At 43.3% G+C, this 26,840-nt stretch overlaps 1 protein-coding gene across 1 annotated transcript in view; it reads right to left on the minus strand.

Annotated features, from left to right (window-relative positions):
- Nucleotides 1-2,119: 2,119 nt before the first annotated feature.
- Nucleotides 2,120-26,840, minus strand: part of HSD17B12 (hydroxysteroid 17-beta dehydrogenase 12) — an 84,442-nt gene continuing 59,721 nt past the window's right edge. The window contains 5 exon segments of the mRNA XM_030451933.1: nt 2,120-3,767; nt 4,094-4,243; nt 7,306-7,371; nt 12,080-12,161; nt 18,254-18,288. Of these exon segments, the coding sequence (XP_030307793.1) occupies nt 3,663-3,767; nt 4,094-4,243; nt 7,306-7,371; nt 12,080-12,161; nt 18,254-18,288 (438 nt within the window). The 3' untranslated portion in view covers nt 2,120-3,662.

Genomic DNA, 26,840 nt, shown 5'->3' on the forward strand with positions numbered 1-26,840 from the left:
GGACATAAAGCACTTCCCGGGGACGTTCAGCCCTATCCGGGACGTTCAGCCCTGCTCGGGGACCGTCTCCGCTTTGCGGGGACCTTCTGCCCTGCCCCGGACTCTCAGCACTGGCAAGGATGGGGCCGACACAACTTCCCTGGGAAACCTGGGACAAGAGCTCGGCACCCTCACACCAAAGAATTTCTTCCTTACGGAATGGTTTGGGTTGGAAGGGATCTCAATTCTCATCCAATTCCAACCCGTTTCCATGGGCAGGGACACCTCCCACCAGCCCAGGTTGCTCCAAGCCCCATCCAACCTGACCTGAGACACTGCCAGGGATGGGGCAGCCACAGCTTCCCTGGGAAACCTGGCACAGAGGCTCAGCACAGAATGCTGAGCTTGGAAGAGACCTCCAAGCTCCTCCAGCCCAACCTTGCACCAACACCACAGCCAACTCCTAACCCATGGCCTTAAGGACCAGCTCCAAATGCCTTTTCAATGCCTCCAGGGATGGGGACTCCACCACCCTCACCCCAAAGAATTTCTTCCTCATCTCCAACCTCCATCTCCCCTCTCCCACTTGGAAACCATTTCCCCTTCTCCTCTCCCTAACCCCCGTGTCCAAAGCCCTCCCCCACCTTTCTTGTAGCCCCTTCAGATATTGGAAGGTTGCTCTGAGCTCACCTAGGAGCCTCCTCCAGGCTCCACAACCCCAATCCCTCACCCCGGATTCCCAGGGAGCTGCTCCAGCCTCCTCTCCTCTGGACGCATTCCAGTTTTTGACTCGTTTTCAGAGAGAAGCAGCACACACCTCTCCATTTACACCTCGAGAGAAGGACACCAGGACCCCATTGCCCACCCTGTCCCAGGCTCAGTGATGGCAGCAGCCCCTGAGCTCTGCTCCTCCAGGATGCAGCTGCCTCCCCACCATTCCCTTCTTCCTGGGGAGCAGAAGATCTTTCCAACTCCTGCTCTGCCTTTCCCAATCAAACACGGGACTGCAAACTCACCCCAGTTCCTGCACGGAATCACTGGCAAAAAAACACTGATTTGGAGCAGAGTTGGGAAGACACAGGAATTGCACCACAGGGAAACCCAAACCCATCTCGAGTTTATTTCCAAGAACCTGAACTCCTATCAACTCAGCAAGATGAAATTTAGAAGCAAAGCCAAGGCAATTTAAGGGCAGAAAGTGACTCCTTGCTGCAGTCTGGAAAACAGAGGAAGGGTGGGAGTGGGAAGCAAATACAGGGCAGTGGAGCAGAGTGAGCATCAGGTCCCACAACCACATGGACCACAGCTGCAGTGCCAAATGGGTAAACACAGCTCTTCTCAAAGACCTTCAGTGCTCAAAAAATTATCTAGAAATAGCTCTTATTAATAGCTTAATTAATAGTTCTCATTAGCAGTTCACTCTGCGTTGCAGTGATTTTAAAATATCAGCGCTGTAAAATAGGTAACAGCCAGGAAAAGACATTAATAAAAGCTTTGGGGCTTTGACAAGTAAAAATACAGTAATTTAAATGCCATTATTATATATACACTAAAGGACAATCAGGTATTTGAATGAACAGGCAATCATTTTAAGGATGTCTTCGGTCAGTTTTTCTTATCCCCAAGAAGGGGAAATGAGGAAAAGGAAAGGAGACACATCTGGCTGAAATGGAAACCTTTATAAAAACAGTAGTAAAATCTAAGTAACATAAAATACACAAAGTTCTACTTAGCAAACTGTGCAAGCACCACAGCTCTAGTGAAAGTGTGATGGTCACAGGGGAGCAGAAGGACAGAGGAGACCTCCAGAGATGGTAGCCACTGAGGAAAGAGACATAGCCCCATCCAACTTCCCAGTTTATAGTGAGCATGATGGTTATACTATTGAATGCCTCTGTTGGCCAGATGTATTATTATTATTTATTATTATTGTATTATCACCTGGATAATCCCAAACTGCTAAAGAACTTGGCCCCTACAGAAACCCACACACTGTGGCTGACCACAGACTAAACCAAAGTGCCAACTTTGTTCTCAGAGGATCGGGTGCTGCAGTCTTCTGAAACATGCAGCTTCCTTGAAAATTGAGTCTAGGATTCTATCTTGGTGAAAAACCAGGACAAAGGAACAAACCCAAAGGTAGAGAGTGAATTCCATTTTATTTGTCTTATAAAGTCAAGGACATACAGACTTTTTAGTCAAATCCTTCCACATCAGATCCAGAGCAAACCAAGCTCTTACAGAACTTAATACCACTGACTTCACCATCCCTGTTCCAAAAAATTAAGAAAGCTATGGAATAGGATCTGCATCTCATATTTGATCAGCACCATTGCATCGGTATTCAGGTTTTTTCAATGTACAGAAAGGTTAGCCCCAAATCATGTCTCAGTAGAACTTATTTTACTTCAAAACCAGAGCTTGAAATTATTATTTCAAGGACAGAAAACAACCTCCACTCTTCAGCCACAGGAGGTCACCACAGAAAACATTGGTACCTGCTTGCAATTTGATTTGCCTTGTAAGTTTTGGTATGTTTTATGTTGATAAAAAGGACTGTTAGATGTCAAAGTCTTTTTTATTAAAAGAGTACACAAATACTGACAACAGCAGTGCAGGTTTCTCATATAATCTGATTCCTGTATCTCCTGGAGTTGGGTAATTTCATCCTCACTGGAGCATCCGATTTCAGAACAGAACCATGAAACTAATCAGTTAATTTGAACACAAATTAAAAAGAATTTTAAATTTTTCTACATTTAGAGAAGTTCTCATTTTTAAAGCTGTCTCAAATATTCAGGATTAACATTTCAAAGGGTCTCACCAAAAACCAGACTGATACATTACCTCAAAAAGAATTTAAACATCATTGCTAGCAAGAAGAATAACTCATTTCAAGCTCTGCATTTAAAGTGCCCATAATCTTTTACATAGCAACCAGCAAAAAACAAAACTTGTGACATTTATCTACATCGTGTTACCACCACCTATTACAAAGAGCAGGCACTGAACTTTTAAAAATGTTATTATGAATCATACAGATTATATATTACTGAAAAGTTAGAATCCATACTCAAGAACCAAGGAATTTTAATACTTTTTGCAACGTGGTTTTATGTATATATTTATAGATGAGCAATTACACTCATTTTGGGGTTTGGTCCATTTCCCTGAAGTTCCTAACCAAAAACCACACTGGACTGTGCAAGCAGGGGAGCAGTTGTGAGCTGGCTGAAAATACAGAATCCTTGTAAGTACCCAAAACCTGAGCTGGGAAAAAGTTACACTCTGTCAATAGTGCTAGGTTACCTTTTTAAAATAAATATGCTTCCTTCCCACTCCCCCACACATGTCCAGAAATAGGTAAGAACTACTATTTTTCTGACTTTTACCCATGTGCAGAATACATAGATGTGATGGCCACAACACCCTGATCAAGTCCTTGTAAGTACTTCTTGTCCAAAGCACTTCCCACCCCCAATAACAGCTATAAACAAATAAAGCCTATTTTTTAATCAATATTAGAAGTTAAAGGTCCTGTTTCACCTGTGTCTTCAGCACATGAATGTTTTGTTTGTTAGAAAGTACACCTAGGATTGAAGACTTTGGGAACTACTTGATGCTGCAGCGTGGGCATGGAACCTACAGGAGCCCCAGGTTTCTGAGATCAAGTTGCTTCTGACTTATTTCTCCTTCATTTTCTTCAAGTAACGAGCCCGTATTTGCTTGTTTGTTTTCATGAGAAAATTAATGACAGAAGGTGTAGGTAGAAGAGAAAAGATCCATGCCTAAAAAAGATTAAAAAAATGTGAGGGAGGGGGGGAAAGTCTCAGCTTTTTCCATCTCGTACTAGGCAAGATTGAACAGCTACTAGCACACACAAGAATTTCCAAATTATGATTAGAATCTGATAAAAATATACTCCATATTAAAAATAATTCAAATAATCACAGAATGGGTTGGAAGGGTTCTTAAAGACCACCCAGTGCCAACCCCCTCCATGGGCAGGGACACCTCCCACCAGCCCAAGCCCCAAGCCCCATCCCACCTGACCCTGAATGCTTGCATAATAAAAACCTATAAAGGATATTCCAGATTTTCCAAGGTGACTTACCATGAGGGCATGGGGCAGGCACCCGTTGGTTTGGGACTGCAGACCCACTGTGCCCAAGGCAGCTCTGACATAGGTTTCAGGAGTGGGCTTATCAAAGGTTGCTTTCCGGATTTTGGAGAGTTTTGTTACCACATAATATGGTAGAACACTCTGCACAGAGGGAAAGGTCATGTTAAGCAGAGAATGCTTTCAGATTAACTCACAGATCCTCCCAGAAACAAAAATCCTTGGAAATTAGGGAGCCTGCCTACTGAATTCCAGCTCCAGCAGCCTTCTTTGTGACTCTCGTTGTAAGATCAATATCCAAAGCATTTTAAATTGGGAATCTTGTGGGACACATTTGGAGTGGGAAGGGTAGATCAGTGGTCTGCTGACACTCAGCATCCCCAGTTGGAGCCCTAAAAAAACTGCTCTTGCAATGCTATGGCTGAAAAGCCTTTCTTAACATTTGTGAATACAAAACTCCATTCCAGCTTTTTCACAGAAAATGCTGTGTTATTTCTTTGGAGTGAACTCCCCGTGTGTGCTTGGGAAGGAGGTGTAGAACCCAGGATGGGGATTTAATACTTGAGTAACAGCTCCTCAGTTTGGCACCTGTACAGAACCACAAGGCAGGAGGAAAGGAACAACATCAGGAGACCTGGGACATGAAGCTGGTAACTGCACAGGAGGACTTGGAGGAAGGAGCAGCAATCAGGACCACAGTGGAAGACCTCAAGGACACAAGGAATAAATCCTGGCATAATGGAAATGAATCCTGGCAAAAGGAATCCTGGCATAATGGAAAAGGAAGCAGCATGGGTATGGGTTGAGAAAGACACTGGGGATCCAAACCCACATGCCAGCTACCTCCTGCACTGGAGAAGGAAAGGGAATGCAGGGATGCATGCACACTGGGGAAAAAAAATCTTCTTTCCTCTAGTCATGGATTTAGCATTGCTTTCAACTTTTCCTCAATGATGGCCTCGAAAAAAATGGAATCACAAAGCCCTGGTCTAGAGCCACTCATCCAGATATTGCCACACCAGATCTCCCCAGCTTTGAGAGGCTGGAACCTCACCTCTTGGACAAGGAGATCCTAAAACGTTGGCAGCTGATTTGTGGCTCTGTTAGTGATTCCATTCACACAGTCCCTGTGCTTCCATTCCCCCAGCAGGGAGCTCTGAGGTCTCAGAGAAGTGTGTGTCCACTTAGGCAACACAAAAGCATCTCAAAATGAGAGTACCATCTCAAAACTCAGTGTATTTGGGCAAGTTACCATTTGGGAACTTCTTTCCCCCGTGACAGCATCTTACAGAATACTGAGCACATGTGCTTGACCTCAGAAACATCAACCTCACTATCATGCTCTCACAAGCCTAGCACAGGGGGAAAAGGAGCACTTGAACCCTCATTGACTATTTACCTGTGTGTATTTCAACAGGACTTTGACCACCACAAAGAGAAAAATTAATATGTCTGCCCATTCCTTCCCCTTAGAACATAAAAACTGTGCCCTTCTCTCTATAAAGAGGGCTTTCAAAAATATACTGCACGAGTCCACTTTCAAATGGAGAGAAAAAAAATGGGACATCTAAATTCTAGAAGTATGAACATTAAGTATTGCTTTAAGGTCACCAAAAGCTACAAATGCTTGGATAAGAAAACTACTCATTGTGTTACCATAACAGCACAGCTACCTAAGCCTCAGTCCCATTTTCAGACTACATTTCTAAACTAAAACTCTAGCTTAGTTCTTTTCAAAAGAAAACAATCCTAATCAAAATCCTAATTAAAAAAACAATTCATCACCACCACACAGAGTGGCAAGACAGAGTTAAGATTTATTTTCTGTCTTCCTCTCCTCTGAACACACCTCAGGAGGGAACTGCATTGCCCAGCTCAGCCACTGCACAGCACCAAAGGGCCAACACTTGTGCAGGGGGCTATTTGAAAAAGCAACCAGACATTAGCACTGCTTGATCCCCAGGCTTCACAGCACACAGAACAGGCTGGCTTTTTTTTTTTTTCCCCTCTCTTCTTTGCTTTCCTTTCAGCCTGACAAGAGTACTTAAACCAAAGTTGGGGACGAGGACACTGCCTGCTTAAAATTGCCCATAGAATCATAGAATTGGCTGGGTTGGAAGGGACCTCAGAGATCATCAAGTCCAACCCTTGACCCATCGTTGTGGTTGCTAGACCATGGCACTGAGTGCCACATCCAGTCTCTTTTGAAATATCTCCAGACATGGAGAATCCACTACTTCCCTGGGCAGCCCATTCCGATCACCCTCTCTGTAAAGAAATTCTTTCTAATATCCAACCTAAACCTCCCCTGGCACAACTTGAGACCGTGCCCTCTTGTCTTGCTGAGAGTTGCCTGGGAAAAGAGACCAACCTCCCCGGCTCCAACCTCCTTTCAGGGAGTTGTAGAGAGTGATGAGGTCTCCCCTGAGCCTCCTCTTCTCCAGCCTGAACACCCCCAGCTCCCTCAGCCTCTCCTCATAGGGTCTGTGCTTGAGTCCCTTCACCAGCCTGGTTGCCTCCTTTGGACCTGCTCCAGCACCTCAATCTCCTTCCTGAGCTGAGGGGCCCAGAACTGGACACAGTACTCGAGGTGTGGCCTCACCAGGGCTGAGTACAGGGGCAGAATCCCTTCCCTGGACCTGCTGGCCACACTGTTCCTGATCCAGGCCAGGATGCCATTGGCCTTCTTGGCCACCTGGGCACACTGCTGGCTCATGTTCAGCTTCCTGGCAATCCAGACTCCCAGGTCCCTTTCTGCCACTCTGTGCCCAGCCTGGAGCTCCCCAGGGGGTTGTTGTGTTGAACCTCATCCCATTGGAATCAGCCCAACTCTCCAGTCTGTCCAGGTCCCTCTGCAGAGCCCTCCTGCCTTCCAGCTGATCCACACTTCCCCCCCAGCTTAGTGTCATCTGCAAATTTGCTGATGATGGACTCAATCCCCTCATCTAAATCATCAATTAAGATATTAAACAGCACTGGGCCCAACACTGATCCCTGGGGGACACCACTAGTGACCGGCTGCCATTTTGATGCAGCCCCGTTCAGCACCACTCTTAACTTAAGCAAACTAATAGGATCAAAGGCAACCCTTACGCTTATTTCGTGTCACATCTTCCTGAATAACAGAATATTCTGATTTTTTTTTTTTGTTCCCAAGCCCCCCAGGTTGCTGTGGTAACCGGGGTGCCATGAAACCAAGCACTCACCTGCACAATGATGCCCTTGCTCTTGTATTCTGCATGGAGGCCTCTGGAGAAATAATCCACAAAAGCCTGGAGAGGAAAAGATGCAGCTTGGTTCAGATGAAAAGGGAAACTCTTAAGTTTGCACGTTTTTATTGCTATTTATAGCTCCTGTTTTCAAAGAGAAAAAAGCTTAGGTTGTCAAAGAAACTTTGGATATTAGAGGAATGCCATCTGAGTAGAAAGCCTCTGTTTATAAAGCGTTTTTACAGAAGGCTAATAGTAACAAATCAAAATATTTCTTCATTTAGGAGGAAAAGGGATTAATTAGTTACATAAGGCCTAGTTAAAAAAAAAAATAAAGACTTTGTATGCTCGCACTGTCCACTGCTTATGTCAGACCTGTAGAATTGTTTTTTAAAGAGTGATTTAAGGAGGTTTCTATTGGGCATGGTTAGTGTTTAAATATTTTGTCTTCTGCATTTATATTTTAAGAAATGCCTCCCTATGTGGTGCTGCTGCTTCCTAGTCCTGAAGTCCACTTACCAGATTCTCCCCCAGGCTTCTAGAATTTTTGAAGATGAAAAGTCACAAGAAAGTGAAAAGGCTTCAAAGGTGGATGCCACTTCATGCCTTCAAGATGCCCCTGGCTCTGATACAGCCACCTCCACCACCACAACAGGAAAGTCTTGTCCTAATAACCCCAGTATTGTCCTACTAACCCAAGTACTGTCCTTATAATCCAAGCATTATCCTAATAATCCAAGTATTGTCCTAATAACCCAAGTATTGTCCTAATAACCCCAGTATTATCATAGTAACCCCAGTATTGTCCTAATAACCCAGGTATTGTCCTAATAACCCAAGTCTTGTCCTAATAACCCAGGTACTGTCCTAATAACCCAAGTATTGTCCTAATAACCCAGGTGTTGTCCTAATAATCCAAGTATTGGCCTAATAATCCAAGTACTGTCCTAAGAACCCAGGTCTTGTCCTAATAACCCCAGTATTGTCCTAATAACCCACGTCTTGTCCAAATAACCCATCTTGTCCAAATAGTCCAAGTACTGTCCTAATAACCCCAGTATTGTCCTAATAATCCAAGTCTTGTTCTAAGAACCCAAGTACTGTCCTAAGAACCCAAGGCTCTCCATCAGTTGAAACCAGCAGAGATTCCCCCACCCCAGGTTCTTCCCAACCACCTTTCCATTTTTCCCTCCTGCAGTCCAGTGAGACAAAACACCAGGTTTTCCTGTGGTTTCTTGTTTTAGTGAAATAATAGAGCCAAGCAGTACGGAGTAACTTCAGCTGAAGGAATTAAAACCATTTTATCCATGTCATTCAAGTCCCTAAGAAGCATTTGCTTCAGCCCAGGTTCAAACAGAAAACTCCAGCATCTGCTTTGAATTCTTTCCATGCTGACCACATCACTGGATTCACACAAGTCCCAGCTGAAACCAGTGCTCAAAGGTTTTTCCCAGTGCTGGTTTTCCTGTTGAGGTCACCCCACAGAACACAGCCTATAAAAGGAGCAAAAGAAACTCCCACACTGCTGGGCTATTTCTACAAACACTTTCCTCAGCACAAATAAGATCTACAAGAGCACTAAATTTTGCTGTGCAGCAGGTAGATTATTTTTATTTTTTTTTAATGCAGAGCATATCATTGATGTATTAAAAATAAATTAGTAACTACATTGACTTCTAGGCTTTTGGTCATGCAATTTTTAACTATTTCTACATGGCAGAGTCCTGAAATCAATTACTGCTCCAAAATATATGGAAAAAAGAGAGCATCCTCTCTACTGGTCACAGAGGTTGCAATAAAGAGAATGTTCATGAGAAGCAAAGGCAACTACCAACATTCAGACACACTTTGGAGCTTTTCTACTCAAAGATTTTATTCAAGATGAAGTGGCTTTTCTACCTCCAAAACACTCTCTAATTGAGCATCCCCCCCTGCATAAAGAAAACTACTTCTTGGATGTCCAGTAACAAACCAAAATACTAAGGGTGTGGTTGGAAAGGAAAAAAATCATCAGTATTCATTTCTCATCAGTATTAATGCAGGTAAAAACTCCAAACCTGTTAAAACCAGGGCTGATAGCTTGAAAAGTGCCTCCCTTCATATTGTGGGAGAGGGAATTCTCCATGGGAAGGTTAGAAAGTTGGACTACATCTGCTACTGATAATTGGCAAAACCCATTAACTTAGACCTGAAGGATACTGTGCTTTAAATCTATATAGAGGAGGTAAAAAAAAAAACCTAGAAATTGCAGATAGAGTTTTTATGGCTACATTAGGGGAGTCACATTCATGCTTACTAATTTTGCTGTGGTAGATGAGCAGTGCTGAGCATCAGCAGATTATTTAACCTGTGAGTTTCTTAGGGGGAGGAAATAGTTGAGATTCTTCTTGCCAAAGCAGTGTCATGAATATGATCACTGAGCTCAGCAACCCAATTCCTCCCCTAAAGCTGAAGGCACTGCCACGCCAAAAAGTGACTTTTTGTAGTAAAACAAAGAACTATGTTCTCAGGAAGCAGCTATTTCAAGAGCAAAATTTTATCAGCTAAAACTAATTCAAGCTTTCATGATTTCTAAACTTAAATATCCCCTCCTTTAGAATTAAGAAAGCAGTGTGCATCAATTCCTTTCTGGAAATAAGAGTCTCAAGGAAACACGGGTCTGTTCTAACATGAATGACACTACTGAAGGTTTCTGCATCACATCAAGGTTCTCCCTAGGCTCAGAAATCCTTGGAGTACTTCAGGAAATTACCAGGGGTGCCTGAAAAAGTTGTAGTGAGTGCCAATGCTGCTATATTAGCAGAATAAATGTCTCCTGCATTTAGTTTTGTCATTTATACTTCAGTTCCATACTGTGTATCCACATTCTGTGCTTTACAGCATTACCTGGAGACATTTTTGGGGGTTACTTTAGAAGACCCTGTAAGTATCCTCTGGGAAAAGAAAAATAAAAAAAGCCCAGATGTAGAAAGACAAAATTGTCCAAGTGACACAAAGAGAAACCACAGCAGATAAACTGAACCTGGAATGTAGATCTGGTGACTTCTGAAGTGGCAAACCAAAGCAGCCCACTGGGGAACAAGACAGGAAATTTCACTGGGAGTGTTTGGCTAAGTGGGGAGCTTCTTGATGAACTAAAAATGAGCAAATGAGAGACAAAACCAAGGAGGAATAACATAAGAGAAACATGAAACATGATGGGGTACCTAGGAGTAAAACCTAAGATAGGAAAGGACATTAAGGGGAGCAGTAAAGGACCCTACAGGCACACCAGCTTCAAGAGGATTTCTAGAGAAATGTTGATAGATTAAGGAGACAACCAAGGGAAAAAGGACAGAGAAAGGTTAAGGTATTCAACACTTGTCTGGCCTTTGGCATATGCATGCACCAGCTTTGTTTAACCAAAGAGAAAGCAACAATTTAGGGACCACTCATAAAACCTCCATGTGCTGAAATCCATGGAGCCAGATGGATTCCCTTGAGACCTGAAAGAACTCTGCCTGGATACAAACCAGCTACAATACCTGGAAAACTACAGAAAATGGGGGAGTTCTCTGCCAGCTGGAAGAGGGATAACATATCCCACCTTGGAAAAGCAAGAATGACCCCCATCAGCTTTAACTCAGTTTGTGGAAAGATCATGGAGCCCTCCTCTTGGAATTCACTTCCAAGCACATAAAGGACAAGAAGATATCAGGAACAGTCAACACAGAGTTAACAACAGCAAATCATGTTTGACCAACTACCTTGCTTTCTGCAATGAGGTGGACTGGCTTTGTAGATGAGGGAAACACAGAGCCCACCCTCAGCATATCTGCAGCTGCCATCAGATGGAGCAGCTGACACACCAGGGCTCCAGTCCAGAACAGCCCTGATAAACTTGATTATTTTTAAACACCGTGAGATGTCTTGACTGGCACAGAGCAAAGGGCAAAGTTCTGCATAAAGAGGAGGATAAAGCCATGCCTTAATTTTGTCTGGGCAGCAGCCCTGCTGCAAAGAACCTTGAATTTACAGTGGCTGCCAGGAAGAAGATAAGCCAATAATCCAGTCAAGAACATCAAATGACATCCTGGGATACATTATCATAGAATTTTCAGGGTTGGAAGGGACTTCTGAGATCATCTAGTTCCAAAAACCCTGTACGGGCAGGGACACCTTCCACCAGCCCAGGTTGCTCAGAGCCCCATCCAACCTGGCCTTAAAAACTTCCAGGGATGGATGGGGCTTCCACCACCTCTCTGGGCAAGTTGTTCTAGGATGTATGGTCAGCTGGTCAAGGGAAGTTGAATATTTGGTAATGGTGAGCCCTAAAACTCTTTCCTTTCTCTTTCCTCAAATGCTGAACTTAAGGCAAGTAATTAAAAAGGAGGACAAACATAAAGAGAGTCCTACTTCATAATATATATATATATATATATATATGATACACACCTTCAGTAAAATTAGGGAAAAAAACTTCTAAGTCAAAATAATAAAGTGTATTAAACTTAATCACTGTCCTCCCTCATCCTCATACTAAGCTTGCTTGGTAGACTACCATCCTTTAACATCTGAAAGTAGAATGCCTGATAGAAATCAGTAATTTTCATCCCAGTAAACCTTTGCAGTAAATTTTCCTCTTGACCTCCCAGCTTCCACTATTGGAAAAACCTGAAGTTAGAATCCAAGCACTTTTAGTTCACAAAAGCACCACTAGATGGACACCAAAACACTGAATTCCTACAGCTTGTGTTAGACACTTGATTTCAGTGTGGAAAAGAACTCTTACCTTGGTTGAGGAGTAAAGAGTCAGAAGTGGTGTTGGATACATCCCTGCAGCTGAGGCAATATTCAGGATTACCCCTTTGGATCTGAAAGCAAAAGAAGACACAGTACCATGAAACAAAGGAAATTTGTTGTATGCTGCAGAAAATTACTGCAAGCTGAAGGAAAACCTTTAGGATGCAACTGAGATGGAGGTGTTTAAAAAAAAAAAGCAACCAAATTCTGAAGTGCAGTCTCCTAATACGACTTTAAGCACAACGTAAGGATTCAACAAGGATCATGAACAACTCCAGGATCATTATGGGAAGAGAATCAAAACTTTATAGATATTTATAGACACAGCCTGGGCTAAACTCTGCCAGACTGCCTGAGCAACACTGACACAAATCTAAAAAGCAACTTTTAAATCTTGGGCTAAAGTGACAAACAAGGCAACACGAGTTTGTTGTACAGTTTACACTTTGATAACCCATTTCACCTCCTAAATGGTACTTTTTGATGGATGCTCAAGATAGGAAACATCAGAATCTCCTGCTCAAAGGTTCAGAATCTACTGCTCTCAAAAGGAATCTATTGCTACAGAAGGTTCTCATATAACATGGAAGATACTCAGGGGATGACTACAGAAATCAAGAGTTGTTTTACAGTGGTTTTACCATAGCACTGGAAGTATTCCACAGGAAAGGTACCAGTCAGAAATTAGTTAAACCCAGTTGGTGACTGGTCACCAGTGCTGTTCCCCAGGGCTCAGTTTTGGGGCTGGTCCTGTCCAAAATCTTCATCAGTGATCTAGATGAGGGGACTGAGGGCTTCCTCAGCAAGTTTGGAGATGACCCCAAACTGGGTGGCAATGTTGGTCTGCCTGAGGGTTGGAATGCTCTGCGGAGGAACCTGGACAGGATGGATCCATGGGCTGAGGTCCAAAAATGCCAAGTGCCAGGTCCTGCATTTGGGTCACAACCACCCCAGCAGCACTGCAGGTTTGGGGAGGAGTGGCTGGAAAGGTACCAGCTGGAAAAGGACCTGGGGGTGCTGGTTGAGAACCAGATAAATGTGAGCCAGCAGTGTGCCCAGGTGGCCAAGAGGGCCACCAGCATCCTGGCTTGTGTCAGGAGTGGTGTGGCCATCAGGAGATGGGCAGTGATGGTGTCCCTGTGCTCAGGGTTCAGTTCTGGGCCCCTCACTCCAAGAAGGACATTGAGGAGCTGGGAGAGTCCAGAGAAGGGGAACCAAGGTGGGGAAGGGTCTGGAGAACAAGTCCTGTGAGGAGAGAATGAGGGAAGTGGGAATGTTGAGTTTGGAGAAGGGGAGGCTGAGGGGAGAGCTCATTGCCCTCTCCAGCTCCCTGCAAGGAGGTTGTAGGGAGGGGGGTGTTGGGCTCTTCTCCCAGGTGGATAATGACAGGAGCAGAGGAAATGGTCTGAAGTGGCAGCAGGGGAGGTTTGGATGAGATCTGAGGAAGAATTTCTGTACTGAAAGAGTGGTCAGGCCCTGGGACAGCTGCCTGGGGTCACCATCCCTTCAAGTCTTTAAAAAACATGTAGATGAAGCACTTCAGGACAGGCTTTAGAGGGCATAGTGATATAAATATATATGATTACATATGAATATATATGTATATGGATATATATTTATACATATAAATAAAATTTATTTTACTGGAGGGTGGGTGAGTGAGGTGGGAGCTGATGTAGCTCAGCTTCTTATAACCCTACAGTAATTCAAACCAGTGTAGCCAAACCTACTGCTAAGAATGCTGTTTAGTGCAAAATGAGAACAACCACACTGCTCAGCTCCTCAGACTGACAAGTTTCTCATTTTTGTCCAGCCACAGATGCCCTATGCAGCTGGGGCCACAATGGTTTCAGTAACCACCCCGAAAACAATCAGAGGAGCTTCAGTGACCCTTAAAACTTAAACCAACTCTTTGAAAATTGTGACAATAGATTCAAACCAACACGGCTTTGATCGTGACATTAAGTGTGAATTAAACCTGTAATTGATTTAACTCCAGAAATGAGATGGCTGAAGTGACAGAAAATCATCATTTCAGTCATTCAGGACTTCAAACACCTTTGCCAAATTTCATGGGATTATTCAGGAGTTATCTGCTAGGCTTGGTTGGGAAAAGGAAGCAGTAACATGGAGCAGAATATGTAGTACCAAGCAAACAAGACCACAAATCAGAAATGAATTTTCACGACAGCACCAGTGGATGCCAGAAGTTGTTCCTATCAAAACAGGTGGTGCTTGTGATATTTATTCATGAGCTCAAATGGGGATTAGCAGTGAAATGGGTATCCATGCAGTTTTTAAGAGATTACCAGATTGAAGAGTACTTTAAGGAACTTTAAGAGCTCAGACTGCTATGTGAACAGACTAAAAAATGGCAGATGAAAAAAAAAAAAAATCAGTCTTAACAAAACCAACAACACGTACTCATGAAAATAAGATGAATTAATCAGAGACTTAGCTGGACTCTAAATCAGCTATCTGCTCCCTGAAAAATCTGAGCAAAGTCCACAGGGAGTTGGTTTTTTGTGCAGCAGTCACCAAAACAAGTCAAAGACCAAGATGGTGGGAATGGCAGGGATGGATCTGCCACCACTGAGAACTTGGGTTGCAGTCTAAGGAACACCCTTAACCCTCAAATACAGGACAGAAATATTAAGAGCCTGGTGACTTGAGAAAGAGGAAAAGGAGAAAAAAAAACCCAAACAGCCTTGAAACATTGATGAGGTGAAAAAACTGATTCAATTTAGCTATTTAAGAGACTATTAAGAGCAGCCAAGATAAGAGTATACAGATTAATGAATGACAAAGATCAGTATCTTGATTTATCCTCTTAGAATACAAAAGAAAGATAACATTTATTTAAATTAAAGATTGAAAATTAGATCAAATAAAACAAAGTATTCTTTCCATATTCAGACTTGCTACAAAACTTTAGGAGGATTCAGCAAGGGGTGAAGCTTTTACATGGACATGAGCATCGTGTCTGTAAATAAAAGCTTTAGAAGAGAGGTTGGCAGCAAAGCAGAGATCTTGCTGCATCTGCCTAGACTGCAGCTTTCCAGCAGGAATCTTCTGGGTGCAAAATACCTAGATGATGATTTGGCCATGATCTAGGGAATGGTCTGAGCCTGTGCAGAATTCCCTCTTGGAAAGACAACAAAATGACAGCAGCTCCTCGCAGGAGCTCCACGTGTTGGTGCCTCTGAAGCAGGCAATGGAGCTCTGGGTTTTCTACTTTTTCTTTCTAAAGACAAAGAGTCCTAGCCTTAAAAGCTTCAAACCTTCAGTAAAAGGAAACTGCGTAGGGGGAAACACTTCCAATTACTCCAACTACAATTTTGCTTCTTAGAGGAACTGCAGAAATGTTTTTAGGAAGAGATGCAGAACCACGGGAGCATCAGCCCAGCAACAAAATTCTGGCTCCAAACCTAACGATGCACTTTAAAAAAATAAATAAAATAGGTAAAGATGAAGAGAACCAGTCCCACACCCTCACACCTCCCCATCATTTTACCTTAAGCAGCCCAGCACCAAGCAGGATATATTTAGCCATCCCTCTGTTGCTGTGGCAACCAGCTCCTGCTCCAGCTGCACACCAAGAGGAAAGAGCAAGCTTCCTCTGTAATGTAATTATGCACTTGCTACTTCCCTGGCAATAAATACCATACTTTGATATTTGTCTGGAAACAGTCAACTGGTTCTTGTGGTTGTTTTCTTTTGTTCCCCAGGACATCAAGCCCTGATTTTCAGGTCTCCGCGTCTCCCACCTTAGATGGCAACCTGAAAACTTGCAGAGAACTGCTTGGTTAAGTGTGACATAGGAACCTGCAGATTAAAATGTCACTTCAGGTGTTCAGAGTATGAGAGAGGAGCCACAGCAAAGAATTTATATGAATCTAAAAGAATCTTTACTAGAAGTGACCTTCATCTAATGCTGCTGTGCTTATTATTAATAAAAAGGAACAGACACACCAAGATGCCCTTGTGTTTTCTCCTTACAGACCCAGATGCAAACCCTGTAAAGTTTACTCTATTTCTCTTGAAATCTATTGCCATAAAACCAACACTCCAATATGTGACTATGCACACCAGGATGCTGCGGAGTACTACACCATACCTACCTGCTCAGGGCACTTCTTGAGCAAGTGAGGAATAATGATGGGATTTTTAGTTCAGTTTTATGCTCAGAGCCTGGAAAAGGGCTCTTTTTCCTACCCCATGGTCCCATCTGAAAATTTATGGCTGGCCCAAAGAGCAGCCAAGTAGAGGTAAGGTTGTTGATGGATTCGCTGGCCAGCCCTGTCCTCCTCTGCTTCCAGCCCCTTAGCAGTGTTAAGATGCTCTGACTGTGCAAGAGCTGGCAGCTGCAGACATTGCTTCCCTGCACTGCAAACTCAACTGACTTCACATAACCAAACAGAAAATTGAAGCTTTTTCAGGTTTTTTTCCCTGGGACAGAAACCAAGGTCTTCAATTCAAACAAAGCAGTCATTCAAAGTAGCTGCTCACACACAGAAAAAAGTTCAAGATGTGCACTTTCTTTTTTAGCCACTATTCTAGCATTCTATTAGCCTGTTGGGTTTTTTTTTCCCCAAACTTCTTGAACTCTTGAGATTGGTGAGGTGATCACACAGGAGACAGGGAAAGTGAGAAGAACCACGACATGGGGTGCTCAAGGGGAGGCAGAACCAGAAGTCAGCAGGATCCTGGTTTGCTGCCCTTCATGCAACTCATCTTACCCTGGTTAATACATAAAAAACATACACATGATTTTCTCTGAGTACACACCACTCTGTCCTAAGAAGCTGTAGAGTTCAAGTCTGCCAAGTGGACAACCACAGTGTTTCTTTAGACAAAGAAGAAATGGAAGCAATAGATTGTTAGAGCTTCAAAGTTCAAACAAAAATAGAACCAAACCACGTAAAATCCTTAAAAATCAGAATGGTTGTCATGTTGGCATCTTCAGAGGGCAGTGGTATCACAAAAAGATCCCCTTTATCTATCAATAATAGCAGATGGGCAAGGACTAACTTCTGAGTTAGAAAGCCTGAGTAGCTACCATCACTGTACTATAACATCATAGTTTGCTCCAGCTTTACTGGAAAATATTACACCCCTGCCCCAGATTTCTTCCTTGGGTCTTCTTTGCTACCTGAAGTTTCTTTACATGAAATAAAAGTCCATAGCTCTTGACTGATAACTAGAAATCTACATTTGCCATCACCCTGACATGCTGGACACTGACACCCACACTGGCCCCCAGTTTGTACCCAGGTAGCAGCCTTGGTTTAGAGGTGAAACACTGGCTCTAAAACACTGAAACATCTGTGCAACACCTGGATAACCCAACCTCAGTCTGAATGGAGACTCATTGATAGTGGCATGCTAAAAGAAATAATATTTTTCTCCTTTTGTTGAGTTTGGAGGTTTGCCCCATATCTGTGCTCCTCCTGCAGCAGTCATTTGGAGGAGATATTTTTGTGACTGTCATCCAGGGTTCTAGAGCTCAGATCTGACCATGGGCAACCCCAGCAAGGTGAAACAGAGGCAGCAAACAGCCTGGAGCATTGAACATCAGCTAAAAAACAGGGTGGAGAGACCACATGGAACCTGCACACCTATGAGCATCACCCAGGAGCCAGCTGGGAAGTCAGCACACATCTTCCACAGCAACAGTGGTGTACATTAGCTCCTGTTTTAAAGAACTGGTCTCCCAGTTTGACTCTTTGAAATGATCACAGACTTCCCTCAATATACCTCCTACTGTATATAATGAGAACGTGTTCTTTGCATCCATTTTACTTACAATGACTTAGAGAAATAGCCTTAAAAAGGTTATTCCCAGGAACTGTAACCACCCCCTCAGAATAGCAGGTTGTGGAGTTAGTGCTGATGAGTCAGAGTGGCTTTTTAATTCTGTTCTAAAAGGAATCACCACAACAGTGGAGAAAAAGAGAGGAAAAAAAAAATCAAAAGGGAATCGAGTGGAAAAGGCTTCCACCATCTGATGATTCATGCACCATCAGCCTGACTCACCCAGCATTACTCTGCCATTAAAACATGGAGACTGGGCTGATTAGTCACAGGACTGAATTTTTTTCAAGAAAGGATTCTCCCCTATAAATAATGATGACTTTGTCTGGCTAGTGCTGGTGTGACTCACCTTTCCAGCATGCCAGGCAGCACCAGCCGGGTCATCTGCAAAAAAGAAAACATTGGTGATGGCTCAGAACACAAGCACCACGAAGTCAGGACAGAGGGAAACCTCTTTCTCCTCCCAGAAGCAGCTGCCACCCACTCCTTCCACCCCAACGGAGGCTCAGGGAACCAGGGACCATGCTTTGTGTAGGAGGTTTATTTTTATTCTACCTGGAGAACTTGGCTCTGCTGAGCAGCGTGTGCACTGAGTCTGCTGAACCTGGGATTCCAGGGAGCAGCATCAGCACAAGAAGGGTAAATAAATCAAGCACAACTCTACCACATCCATGGCCTCTGAAGAACATGAAAATACCAGAGTACTACAGAACATGCCTGATCTTTCTTCCCAGCAAGCACACATCTTCCTCAGGACTAGTAAAGATAAGATTCCTACATTATGGTACCTAAAGAAAACATTTAAAACCCCCAAGATGTTTTTTTTTTTTGCTGATTACACAGATGTTTTCACACTGAAGAACCAGTACTCCCAGAAGGAAAGTCTGGCAACCCCTCCCCCCACTGCTCTGGAAGCTTCACTGTGACTCTGAGCCATCTACTCACAACCTGGCTGAGGATTTTCCAGAACATTAATCCTAAAACAAGCTTCCCAGTGGCAAGACAGAGAAGCCACATCTCTACCACATCCATGGCCTCTGAAGAACATGAAAATACCAGAGTACTACAGAACATGTCTGATCTTTCTCCCCAGCAAGCACACATCTTCCTCAGGACTAGTAAAGAGAAGATTCCTACATTATGGTCCCTACAGAAAACATTTTAAACCCCCAAGATGTTTTTTTTTTTTTGCTGATTACACAGATGTTTTCACACTGAAGAACCAGTACTCCCAGAAGGAAAGTCTGGCAACCCCTCCCCCCACTGCTCTGGAAGCTTCACTGTGACTCTGAGCCATCTACTCACAACCTGGCTGAGGATTTTCCAGAGCAGTAATCCTAAAACAAGCTTCCCAGTGGCAAGACAGAGAAGCTCTGAGAAGGAAAACAAAACAAGCACTGATCCAAAATTGGAGGAATTTTTAATTAGTGTGGAATAGTTAAGTTTCCTACCAATAATTGCTACTAGCCTAATATATTATTTAAATCCCTAATTTCTGCCTTTAAGGAATTATGCTGTCCCAGTTCAGCCTCTGCCAAACCCTACCCCCTGCCCTCAACCAGCCCTATTAATGGGTGTGAAGTGACTGACACCAAAAACAGGACAAGAAAAAGAAATTTTCTCTCCTTTTCACATCTTCCAAAGGGGTTCCAACCAAGTTCATGAGAATACATAAAGGTGGAGGATAAGGAAATACTAATGGCACCACAATGCGGTGGTACTCCCTCTGACACCAAATCACCTGGATAGCTTAAAACATGAAATATTTGAGTACTCTGGGAGGAAAAACACACACACACACACACACACACACACAAAAAGAAATAAGCATATACAGGAGCACAAAGCACCCACATCAGGAACAGCGTGGCCAGCAGGTCCAGGAAAGGGATTCTGCCCGTGTACTCAGCCCTGGTGAGGCCACAGCTTGAGTCCTGTGTCCAGTTCTGGGCCTCTCAGCTCAGGAAGGAGATTGAGGTGCTGGAGTGGGTCTAAAGGAGGGCAACCAGGCTGGTGAAGGGACTCAAGCACAGACCCTATGAGGAGAGGCTGAGGGAGCTGGGGGTGTTCAGGCTGGAGAAGAGGAGGCTCAGGGGAGACCTCATCACTCTCTACAACTCCCTGAAAGGAGGTTGGAGCCGGGGGGGGGTTGGGCTCTTTTCCCAGGCAACTCTCAGCAAGACAAGAGGGCACGGTCTCAAGTTGTGCCAGGGGAGGTTTAGGTTGGATATTAGAAAGAATTTCTTTACGGAGAGGGTAATCAGACATTGGAATGGGCTGCCCAGGGAAGTAGTGGATTCTCCGTGTCTGGAGATATTTAAAAAGAGACTGGATGTGGCACTCAGTGCCATGGGCTGGGAGCCACGGGGGGAGTGGATCAAGGGTTGGACTTGATGATCTCTGAGGTCCCTTCCAACCCAGCCAGTTCTATGATTCTATGAAAATTACAAAGAATCAAAAATTAGTATAGCAAGCTACTCGTATTGCTATCACCACTGCATTAACCTTTATATGTGACTGGATCTGGCTTTGAGGGTATTTTTCTTTATTTTTAAATGATAAAACATAACCTTTCAGGAATAAAGGAGCAAAAGCACAAAAGAAAGCAACATTTCCGTTAACTACAGCTGACACACAAATAAAATGTTAGAGAAGGGCTGTGATTTATTAGGATGTTGCACTTGGAGCAGGTTCCACCATCAGCCATGCTGCATGAGAGGGCTGAGAAGGCACTGAGCAGGCAGGAATTGAAGAGACTTTACTCTCAGAAGTTACTTGTTTACATGTTTAACTCCCAGTAGTACCCCAGAAGTCAAACTAAGTATTCAGAGCTGGTAAACATCAGCTAAACAGATCTGATGCTGCTTCAAAAAATAAAAAAAACCCCAAAACCCCAACCCTCTGACATTAAGTGTACACAATCTTTTTCATACACTAATGCTTCAGAAGAGATGTGGAAACAACTATTGTTTTTAAGATGAAAGAATGGTCACTTTTAAGATCTTTTATCAAGTGGAAGTTTGATGGTCCCTCCCTGATGTCCCTTAGCAAAAAGCAGTTCAGTTTCTTGCCTCTCAGGCAGTGTAACACTGCACATCACCTCCATGGATTGACACCTGGGCTGCTCTTGCCTTCCTTGAGGCAACCCAGAGATGATCTTGAGAAAAAAAACAAATCAGTCCAGGATCTCCCATGGTAATGCAGAAATTTGATCATAAAGAGACAAAAGCACATTCATATTCTGAATCCAAAGTGCAACCCACCACGCAGGTCTAACTTGGTGCATCACAAACCTGGTTACCTCTGATATCCAAAGGAAAGAACAGAAAAAAAGGCTACAACAACTGTTTGGCTTATATATTCTAAATAAAACCAATGAAGCCATTGAGAGCTGAGATATAACAAATAGTTCCACAATTCAAGTGAAAGTCAAGAATTCTCTCTCACCATGCAGCTGTGTTAACTTGGCTGTTGCTAAAGTTCACCTGGACAGGCAATGAATTTCCACCCCCACACAGAAAGCCATGGATGGCAAAACTGGATTTCACCCTCAACATCACTTCCATTTCTTTCCATCCAAATTAATGTTGTGGGGGAATTTCAAAAAAAATCCTTGAACTGAGGCAAAACTGGTTGTTCCTCTTCTGATTTTTACACCTTGGGATGCGTGAAAAGAAATACTGGAATACTCAGGATCTTCACTCAGAGCAACAGATATTGTTTTTTAAAAGAATAAAATAACAGAAGGCAGCTGTCCTGGTTTGGGCCAGGATAAAGGTGATTTTCTGTCTTGAACTTTTGCTTTTAGCTCAGTCTCTTGTAAGTAGCTGCACTTGCTGAAATTAACAGCAAGTTTCTCAGTCAGTGTCTGCTCCTAGGACTGATAACACTCGATGTTTATAGTTACTGCTAGAGACTGGTGTGCAGAGCCAAGGGCACTGCTCAGCTCTGAGGAACATTTTACCCTCCAGAAGGAAGAAAGAGGTCCCACCTGCAGCCTCCCTTGGGGAGGAACGGACAAGAGAGATGCCAGAATTGATCTAACAGAGTATTCCATCCCATACACCTCATACTCAGGATAAATTTGAGGCATCACAGGGGCCAAGCCAGATTTCCTGCTTCCAGCTTCCAGCTGCCTGCCCTTCCTGCCTTTCCTGCTTCCCTTCCTTCACCCAGCATCCTGGAAGGATTCCATCCATTCCTCTGCCTGTGCTCCTGATCCATCCCAGCCCATATCTGTGTGTTCCTGCCTCCTGATCCCAACTGCTCCTGACCCCAGGATTCCAGCCTGGACTTTCCCAGGGCTGCCCTGCAGCCTCGGTGGTGACGTGAGAGTTATTGGGGGAAAGGGGGGAAGAACGTGGTATCCATTTTCCTGTATATTTGTATATATTCCGTGATTTTTCCTATTTATCATTACTGTTTCACTAAAGTTGTGTAGTTTAGTTTCCAACCCATCAGTCTCTCTCCCTTATTCTCTCTCCTTTCTTTATCAAGGAGGAGAGAGAGATTAATAGAGAGCGTCTGGTACTCGGTTTCATTGCCTGGCCAGTGTTAAGCCCTGACAGCAGCTCTCTGAGTCAGTCTCACCTCACCCAGCCAAGGAAGTCCATGCTCACCCTGTTCCAGCCCTGCAAGAGCATTACTAGAAAAATTCTGGCAGGGTATTCTGCAGCCCTATTCATGTCTGGCAAATTTCTCCATTGCACACACGTGTAAAAGATTCCCAGCATTCATTCAAATAAAACAACCTAACAGAAAGGTGGTTTTGCCACTAACAGCCACGTCCACATGTGCTTGCATGACCTTTATCCAAACCAGGCAAAGTGTTGGCTCTTCAGTAGCTGTAACCTCAGATGTGCCATTATGAGAGCTGAACAACAAACAGCTGGAATTGGATGAAGTTTTCCCAGACTAAGAATCCAAATTTTAAGTAGGTCTTATTTAAAGATAGGCAGTTGTGTATATTTGGAGGGTGTGTTTTGTAACTGCCAACAAACTGAGTCTACAGGAATTAGCATATGGGATGCCAGAGAGATCCATGGAAGTGTTTCTGCCTCTAATCCAGGAAGAATACAGTGCTGGAAACCTAAAGGGAAGGCTGGGAACAACCCTAAGAAGGATGCCTTTGATTGGTGGTTATTATTTAAGCTTCCTTCACACAAGTATTGTTCTGATAAATACCAGAAATTTGCTCAGAAATGCCAGTGCTGCAGTTGATGACATGAAGCTGATTTCAGACAGAGGAGCCAAACATCAGGCTAAGTGAAAAGTGACAATTCAGCCACAGAAAACTGTGTTTCCATTCTAAAATTTTGCCTTGGAGCAGAGTGAGAATGGGTGCCACATGTATCTGCTCCTGGGAAACTTCCTCAGGACAGTCTCCTCAGCATCAGGAGTAGTGAATTTTAATGTTTTTATGTAGCCTGGCAAAGAATTGTGCTCAGCACACAACCACCAACTAGGAATTGTTGCAGTTTCTTTTGCTTTTTTGCTTTTCAGTGGTTTCCCAGGTACACCTCTGAATAACACTACCCTGCAGCTGGGGGTGTAATTCCTTTGGTTTGGTAGATAAAAAGACAGAGGATGTATTATTTAAAATTCAGTTTTTTTCACACTTAACTCTCTAGCTCCTAAGTTCCAGAATGCTCACAGCAAATGCCTGACTTAAAGATCCATCATTGAGCATTTCATTCCTCTTTTTCCAGCAGATGTCATCTCTTGATGTCCATAGCTCTACAGCTGCATTTGTTACATGCTTTGCACCCTTCCTCAGACTGTCTCCTACCTTTCCAGTTTTAGAAAAAGGAACATCACTTTTAGTCTAAATGGAGCAGAGATTCCAGCTTGTAGATCCAGAAATGCAAAGCCATGTGGATAGATTTCTGTTCCAACAGAGGGGCTGAACTTCAAAGCTCCTCTGCTCATCAGAGAACCATGGGATGGTTTGGGTTGGAAGGGACCTTCCAATAGCTCAGGAGCAGAGCTTAGGAACAGGATAATGATTTGAAAAATTCAGAATACCTTTTCAAGTGATATTCACTCAAACTGCTATAAACAGTTGGGAAAGCTCAGGTAAATATTCAGAGTCACCCACCACAAGTTATGGGTCACTTATCTGTTATCCAAAGCCAGAAACTTAATACTTTAGTTGTATAGTCAGAAAAAAAAAAATCATTCTGTGCTAATGTTATGAGTGCAAGTCACTGTTCCTGTTTCCAAAGGTGTAATGATCTGTAATTAAGTTATGCAAGTACAATAAAGGCTGAAGCTAGAGAACTTTGACAACATTTTGAGTTCATTACATGTAAGAAGCTTCCTTCAGATCTCATTCACAAATCTGGGGTAAAAGGATTACTCAGAGCAGCAAACCTTTTTACAGAACAGCATCTCCCTGTTGTACACATGCCTGTGAAATCAATCATTCCTACCACAAAATAATTCACAGTGCTTGGACAGAAGATCCACAGAAATTCACAAATGTGCTTAACAAATAGTTACCCACCCCTGTGCCAGGGCAGCTCTCACCTGCAGACCTTGTACTGAAAAGCCCTGATTTTTATTCCTGCACTGTTAAACTGATCAGGAAACCTCTTTTTATAAGTTTTTATAAGGTCTCTCCCAAAACAGTCACTTCTGCAGTGACTTCTTCAATGCAGTTCATACCTCAAGCTGAACAAGGGCAATTTTTGTTTGGAAAAAGTGGCATGTGAGCCTGACTTCAATTCAACAGCAAATCCATGTGGGAAGCAGGAGCCAGAAAGGTGCACTGGGAACTATGAATTTAACAGGCTACAAGCCCTGCTTGTTGTCAGTCCTGTTCCCTTCAGCAACATTTATCAGGAGCCAAAGGTTAAGCCACGACCTTTCAGAGTCCTGTTTAAAAAGGAAAGCTCTCACAATAAGCATCTTTCCTGCCCTCCTTTATGTAGGAAGAAGACTATAAATTCAGATAACAAATATTCAGATAATAAATATTCAGATAATAAAGCTGACTTTTCTCTTCTCAAGCTGTGAAATATGTTTGTCTCAACCCCAAATCTAGAAAAATCCACAGAACTCCAGGATTTCCCCAAGTTACTTGGACTTGGAAGAAAAATCCCAACTGCTTCCCTTGCTGTCACTGGGAAGTATTTATCACAGCCACGTTTCCCTGGGTCCAGTTTGCTGTCTATCATGCTCAGGTTCAAAGTCAGGTGGGTGGGAAACCACAGCATCTCATTTCTCCCTCTGGACCACCTCAGTGATGTTCATGACCACCTTCACAGGACACTTGCTCCTCTTCCAAGAGTTGGCAGCTGTCCCTCCCTGCTGTAAGCTTCTATTGTGTGCCTGGCTAAATCATCCTCCCCTCTTTGATGATGACTTGGAACACAAATGAAACCTCTTGACTAGGCTGGAATACACACACAGGGGAAGCCCTTGCCACAAGTCAGTGTTGCCACTTCCCTCAGAATTATGGTCCCTTTAACTCTGATTCTCTCCTAGACACAGCAAAGACAAAAATTCACAGTGTTTAGCAGAGTACATCTAATTTCTGGGAATGTCCCTTTCCAGACATGTTTTTAGGCTGACCCAGCCCACCCAAAACACTAATGGGAGAGAGATGCCAAATCCTACTCTCTTGCAGGGTTATTGCTCCCCAGGCTTTTCTTTGTCCCACACACAGGTCTGGCAAAAGAGCATTTCCACTCTAGGTTCTCTTCCCCTTTCAGTTTTACATCAGGCATTGGTTTCCTTGTTGGGATTTGTTTCCTAAACTCCCAGTTTCAGAATCTGTGGATAGAGTTGCTTTCATCCTCTCTGGGGTTCAGAACCCAGCATCATTCACCTCTCACTCCTCTTCCATTCCTCTTCCACTAGGTAAGAGTATTCATGTCTTTTGAGGTCTTAAGCAAACTGTAAGCTTCTCAAATACAGAAATGATCAAAATCCTGCACCTTGCAGGCCCATTATCCCTTTGTATTTGACACTCAGGATAAAATATAAGCAAGGTGATCAAGGCAGAGATTACACAGATACCAAAGCACACATTACATACATGTAATTTACCCTCCCACTTCCTCTGTTAATGCCAATTTCCAACTGAAACCTGGCCTGTAAACCTAAAATTTACATTCCCCCACAACATAATAGCTTGCAAACCACTCCAGCTCCCTGCTCCATCACCTGCTAAGTGAGCCCTCCCCTCAACTATTCATTCCTACCCATTTTTCAGGAGAACACCAGTTTATGCCCCATTTCCAAGGCAATCAGCACAGTGCCATGCTGCAAACAGCAGTAACATTCTTGCTGTTCCTCACAGACCAAGGAACTCTTGCAGCTTCCAAAGGAGAAAGAAAGTGTTACTTAAGAATGTGGAATTATTCTCTGTGCTCATTCCCTACCTATTTTTTCCCACTGGACACCAAGTCTTAGGTTTCAGGACATGAATGCAACAGCCAAATCAGGTTTTTCCAAGTGAAATCAAAAGCTGTAGTACACAGAGTTGGATTCAAGAAGCATTTAATGCAGAGGAACTATAGATGAAAAATACACAATGCTACTAAAATTTTGGCTCTTTAACACTTGCTGGTTAGTGAAAAAAACCTTACTACTTCTGACTTGATATTTTATTCAGTGTCAAATATGATCAGCTTGTGTCTCAAAATGCAACGTGATATTAAAAAAAAAATACAAGCCCATGTTACCTGATCATTGAAGAAAAGTTCTGCTTCTTAAATCCCCACGTGAAGCTTGAGATGAGATTATGAAAAGAACCATGAAACGCTTCACACCTCCCTCTCATTTTCCTCATTTATTTGTCAATTTAATCATTGGAGAAGGCTGTCTTAAGGCTGAAGTTTTCCTAATCCTACAAACAAAAGTTCTACACTCTGCCTAGTGCATCACCAAGACCCAAGCCACTTCTTGTTCTGTACAAAGAACTCACAAAG

Source organism: Calypte anna, chromosome 5A, assembly GCF_003957555.1.
Source record: "Calypte anna isolate BGI_N300 chromosome 5A, bCalAnn1_v1.p, whole genome shotgun sequence".
In the NCBI taxonomy this organism is placed as follows: Eukaryota; Metazoa; Chordata; class Aves; order Apodiformes; family Trochilidae; genus Calypte; species Calypte anna.